The 6,288-nt window shown below is 34.1% G+C and overlaps 1 protein-coding gene across 1 annotated transcript in view; it reads right to left on the bottom strand.

Moving 5' to 3' along the window:
* Positions 1 to 32: 32 nt before the first annotated feature.
* Positions 33 to 6,288, bottom strand: part of CXXC4 (CXXC finger protein 4) — a 20,818-nt gene continuing 14,562 nt past the window's right edge. The window contains exon 2 of the mRNA XM_014544761.1: positions 33 to 1,615. Coding sequence (XP_014400247.1) covers positions 1,571 to 1,615 — 45 coding nt within the window. The 3' untranslated portion in view covers positions 33 to 1,570. The remainder of the gene's footprint in view (positions 1,616 to 6,288) is intronic.

The raw sequence follows: 6,288 nt of genomic DNA, 5'->3' as shown, positions 1-6,288 counted from the left end.
GGAGGGAGGGAGGGAGGGAGGGAGAAAGGAAGGAAGGGAGGAAGGAAGGAAGGAAGGAAGGAAGGAAGGAAGGAAGGAAGGAAGGAAAGAAGGAAGGAACTTCTTAGGTATCATGTCATCACAAATAATAATTGTCCTACTGGGACAGCCTTAGGAGCCCCAACTGCCATAAGCAAACCAAATTCTACGTGAAAAGGTAGCCCGGGTCCTATGAAGCATACTCCTTTGTGTTTAGGGGTTGTTTACATTTATGGAATTCTCTGGAACCACAGCATCCTTGATGACAAGAATGGGAATGGGAGCAATGGAACATTCCACTGAGGGCCTAGGGGAAGGCCACTGGTCCAAATAGGAGGCTATGAGAAAGGAAGATAACAAAATATTAAAAAAAAACCTCACTTTTATGAATGTGTTTAATTCTTTTTACTTAAAAATATACCTAGCCATATCTCAAGGCAGAAGCTTTGATATGTTCAAAATGTAAAACAAAACTACCCATTTAATATCATACATGGAGTTAAAACATGTGGATACATTTTATTAAGTGTTTATTTTTCCTACCAAAAACATAAAAATAAGGCAAAAAATAAACAAACAAAAAATACAGCCCCTGCTGCACTAGTAAAAAACTCAGTCATGGATTTCTCCCCCTACAATATGATACTTTATTCTGTATCCTAGTAAACACTGTTTTAAAAAAATTTATACAACTGATTCTGCATGTTCCAACTACTCAGAGTACTCCGCCTTACAGTGCAACCCAAGACAAGTCAACTACACTAAGTATTTGGGAGGTATACCCTTCTGTACAGCTCGTTTGTAAGCAATGCAAGTGCATAACCACTACTCTAATATAGTGCTCAAAAGATTAATTGAAACTTTCATCACATCTTCCCTCCTATAACAATACAACTGCAGGTAATTGCCGGATGCATCATAATCTTTTCTTCTTGTGAAACTTGGCATCGAGTCTCTACTGAAAGATGCATGGCAAAACATGCCACCGCTGTTGCTGCTTCTCGAAACAACTGGCAAAAAATATTTAAAGCTAAAATTTATTGCTCCAGATTTAACTCGCAGAACCATACTGTTGTGTACAAACTGTTAATCTCCATAGATGCTCAGACGTGATTGTCTCCTTGTGTCTAGACACACAAAATACAAGCTGCTATCTGTACAGTTTACAGTACTGAAACACATATATTTGAAAATGAAGTATAGATATGTACTTTGCAAAGATACATGATTTTACAGCAGGGGTTTACCCAAACTTATTTTTTACAGCCACTTTCAAAATAGACAACAACTTCACTAGTATAGCTAAATTACATCAAAGAATCAGTGTATCCAAAGTAAATAGACTGGCCAATTCCCCGAGCTCCCAGATTATTTTGATATGTCTTTTTTTCTTTTCTTTTCCTCTTTTTTTTTTTTTTGAAGAAACCCCTATACATAAAATGAAAATAATATCTGGATATTTTCTTCAGTGGTGGACTAAGCAGTTCCTTAAAACAAGACATTAATTTGCCCTTCACTTCCAAATGCCTTGAAAATAAGATAGACTACTGCTTTAAAAGAACCATCGGAATGCTTCGGCGCTGGGAACAGGTGTTCTCTATAAAAAAAGAGCAAGAAGACAAGTTAAGCTTACTTTCTATGCCAATATAAAATTAGAATTTTCTCCTTTATTCTTCAGCAATAGTTTTAGTCAGTAAGGTACAACATAATGACTTGTATATTTCAACATTTAATAAAAAAATAGATGGTCAATCTTAGAACACTACAAAAATTAGAATGTTGAATTTAATGCTAACTTACTAAATATAATGATTAAAACTCATTGGTCTAAAAAATAGAGGAAACACAGTGTAGAACAGGGATAGCTATTAGAATGAATGGGATGGTTCATGCCATTAATAATAGGAGGACCAGCTAGCAAGTGTCCTTAAAATCTGTACCTGCTACAAACACATGCACCCTCTGTAAGACCAATGTTTAGAACTCAGTGAAGTAATTTATTTTTTGTTCTGGAGAACTTCTTTTATGACAAGACCACAATAAACATTACATAAATATTACTTCTATCACTTAACAACTATTAATGCTAAATATTCCTACAGATAATCTAATCAGAACTAGACTGACAAAATATATCACTATTCTAAAGTAAGTCTGCATATTCAATAAATTAATATCATCTATATGAAACAAACTTATACTAACCAATGATTCTCAATGGACCATAACTACCCTTTTGTACCATAAAAATACTACCATATTCCAAAGGAATAATAAACTAACACCAAAAGTTTGAGCAACCATTTCAACAAAAAGCTAATAGTTACAATGGGTTTTTTTATTCAATCGTAGTTAAACTATTGAATTTTCCTCTCTATATTAACATTATAGCAATCCATCATGCCACACTCTTTTTTATAAAACAGAATCCCATAGGTACATATTGAAGGTACATAAGAAACAAGCTAAGAGGAAATTTTCTTATAAGGGCAAATGAGAGTTAATTTTATTCCTTGTTAAACTAGTCCAACCAGCCTGTGTAGACTATAAGATGGCTGCTGAGGATAAATACGTAAATTAATTGTATGTTGACTGTTACAAAAATATTGAGTTAGTATAGAAGAACATGTACACACACACACACACGCCTTATAGATTGTTAACATACAGTGTTAATAATATTTGAATTTCGTATTTCAGAAAATACATAAAAAGTCCTACCACAAATATTTTTTGATAACTGGTTAGCTTTTATTTACTTTCTCACACATGCCTTATTCGATTGATACAGTTCTGTAGTAATGTCATCTAAAAATAAAAGTGTACTAATTGATCAAGATGTTAATTGAAATTTAAATATATAAAATAATCATTTTGGAAAGCAAAACTGTTTTCACTACCTGTACTTAAAATATTTTTTTATAAACTGTCCTCATAGCCAACACAATAAAGTTCAACATGAATGTGGTAAGAACAAACTAATGGTATCTAATCCCAATTTGCATATAGGTATATATGTATAAACCAAAATATTTAACTTGTGAAGTATTTTCTGAAAGCACAAACTAAAAGGTTGTTGCTCCCACAAAAATGCTACTTATCTTACTAATCTTTTACTCCCCACTCCTTATGGTTTCATCCGTTTCCTTCTCTTCAGGTCACTGTGCATACCTGTAGCCCTCGTCGTTGCTTGGTTTTTGAGAAAAAAACCTGTTTACTGCTTTCTACGCTTAACTTTTGAATGATAAATGTAATAAGGATAAATGTTCCTACATGCACTTAACCATTATTAAAGGAACTATGAATAAGAAACAATATATTCATTCTAATATTTATGCTTCACACACACACACACACACGCACAGTAAATACAAACTTAGTTTGTAACAGATGCTAACTTGCTGCCTGATGCCAACTAAGAATAAATTTTATTTATGTATGCATACTTATATAAATGTAGTCATTTTTAACAAGTTAGATCCAAGCATATCCATGCAATTACAGATTCACATATGAAAAATAAAACATGTGCATTTATATTCACATATATTCACATTTACATGTATGGTATATGACATAGAGATGCCAAATTTACTCTCAGATGCCAACTGGAAACAAGATTGTAAATATATGCTTATATAATTTTATATCTTGATAAACATGTTTATGAAGATAAACAAAAAAATACATGGAATACATTTTCTAATGAGATGAACTCCTTATGTCTTAGATATTTTAAACTTTCTTTTCCAGCTCTTTGCTCTGCCTGTTACCCTTTCCACTACTCACTGTTATTTATAATATTTTTTAAAAGACAGCTTTATAAAATGCCACCTGGGCTGAAAGGTCAATGTTGTGAGAAAAAAGATAAGCACTTCTCAATGCTTGTTGGCACAAAAATTAGATAATGCAATGAGAGAAGCAGAGAGCTGGTTTTCTATACTAACAAGATCTGTCACAAAACAGCTCTGTGATGTGGGCATATTACTGTGCATACGTTGAAACCAGCATATATCTCTACATAAGGATATGGACAACCCACTGCCCCAGGGAAAGGAAGAAGGTAAGCAGGGAAACATCTCTTAAAAAATATTTCTCTCTTATATTAATATCTTTGATTGAGGTCATACAGCTTAAAAAATGATTAGGTGGGCACCATTTAGAACAAATTTTCAAGGCATTCACTAGAAACTTGAAGTGATACTTCTCTAACAGTTTTACTAATAAAGAGTAACAAAGCTCCTTAGTGCCCCATAGGCCACAAAACACAGGATGCAGAGCCAATCTCCTGCCCAAATTTTACTGGGCTCATTGGAAATTTATGTTAGGCCTGGACTAAGTTCTTTTCAGGATGGGTGAAGCAACACTGTAATATATTAGATTAACATCAGGCAACATCTTGGGTTAAATTACAGGTTTCTGATTGTACTAATTTGGGGATATATCTTCTCTAATTCTGTCAGCGGATGAGGTCGTCTTTATCAGAGGGTTTCCATTTTCAATGGGTGGGAGCTCTGGGGACCAACGTGGGGGATTGGGGACCAACGTAGCACCCCGACCAGCTAGCTACCTTTGGGTTATATAAATTCAAGAGTCCCAGCTGGGGAATCACACTCTTGATGAGATTACAGTGACTTTCTGGATCTCAGTGATGCTTGCAGGAAATCGTTATCCTGAGTGACAGGAAAGCCAGATTCCCCAGGAAGGGAAGGGGGCGGGAGGTAAAGAATAGAATTGAGTTGATGGGCATTGTTCAAGGCAGCCTTCACTGCTCATGCAGGTGCAAACACTGACGAACAGCAGCGTTGCTCCCAGGAGGCCTGGGGAGCAGTCTGCAGCCCCCCTTTCTCTTTCCGGTTCTGCTGTAAAGCATCGTGTTCCAGAGAATTCATCCCTATATGAGCCAGATATGAAATGACCTTCAAGCTTAAGTGAATGCCTTCTGTTTCCCTCCTAAATAACCTTAAAAAGCCAGCACATTTCTTTGAATAGAAGAATGATATAATCCAAGTCCAAGCACATTTTACATTTACTTTTATATTTGAGAAAAAGAAGAATACATATCCATGTCCCTGGAAGAAATGTAATTCGGTTTGATTTTCATCAAATCAGCAATGAAGAAATAATTAAATGACATAAAATAAATAAGATTCCCAAAAGCTGGCACTTTAAGGATTAAGCATGTTTCTTTTTTTATTGGTGCCTGCTAAGCAGTCACAGGGACTATGATATCTTCTGGCTGATCAGGGCTTTACATTTTCTTGTTAAAAATATATCAAGCTTAATAAAAACTTACCTCCTAAAAAGTGAATTTGGAGTATCTACAACTTTGTATATATGAACTATATTGGATTGGCTATTCCTATCTAGATACAATATGTAAAATGTAGCAGTATTCTGGACACAATAAAATGCATTATTTTTAATAGAGCTAGACATGAGTTTTCAAAAAGCAGCTCAATGTTAAAATTTACTTCAGAATGCATGTTATAAATTGAGATAATAATTATGACATTAGCAAATTCTGTAACTAAAGTTAAATATATCTTTATATTTACTCAGACACTTTGAAATCCAAAAGTCTCAATGATTTGCCTATGCCTTCAGAATTCTACTGTGAAACAGAATGACTCTAACGCAGTGATTTCCACATGGAAGTCAGTATTTTAAAGCACCAATATTCTTACACTAATTAAAGAATAATTTCCTACAATCCCAATTTTATTAATAAAAGAAATATGTCAATCAATAATTTTCTGATTCCCATATATAATGATGCTTACCTAACCAAAAGCAAAGACATTTGAAACTGTACTTAGCCAGTGCAGCCTCTTGTAAACTATTTTGAAATACTGTTCTCACTATGAGAAGTTCCACTATACGTTTTTAAACTCTTGGACATCCAAGGCCTTGGAATTGGAAACACTGCTGCATTTGATTTGCCTCTTCATGCCAGAATTTGAAAATCTTAACGAACCACTGAATGTGGCAATAAAACGTATCTGAATCAATATGACCAAAGATAATAGTAAGTCCCATTGCTTGCTTTTAGATATTTGATTATATTTGCTTCAAACTTTTGGATTTTTTAGATGAACAAAAGGAAAAGAATCCCGGGTGGTGGGAAAAAATACTTTTTTCATGATTTAATTCACAATGATGCTAAAATATCAAGTTATTTAGGTTAACCATTTTACTGACAAAATTTCAAAACCCTTTTACTGACAAAATTTCAAAACCTACCTGGCTAAATGGAAAACTGTATATATA

The sequence above is a fragment of the Myotis brandtii genome, unplaced genomic scaffold (assembly GCF_000412655.1).
Source record: "Myotis brandtii unplaced genomic scaffold, ASM41265v1 scaffold38, whole genome shotgun sequence".
Lineage (NCBI taxonomy): Eukaryota > Metazoa > Chordata > Mammalia > Chiroptera > Vespertilionidae > Myotis > Myotis brandtii.
The sequence above is the reverse complement of the archived record's forward strand: the minus strand, read 5'-3'. Positions and strand labels throughout refer to the sequence as shown.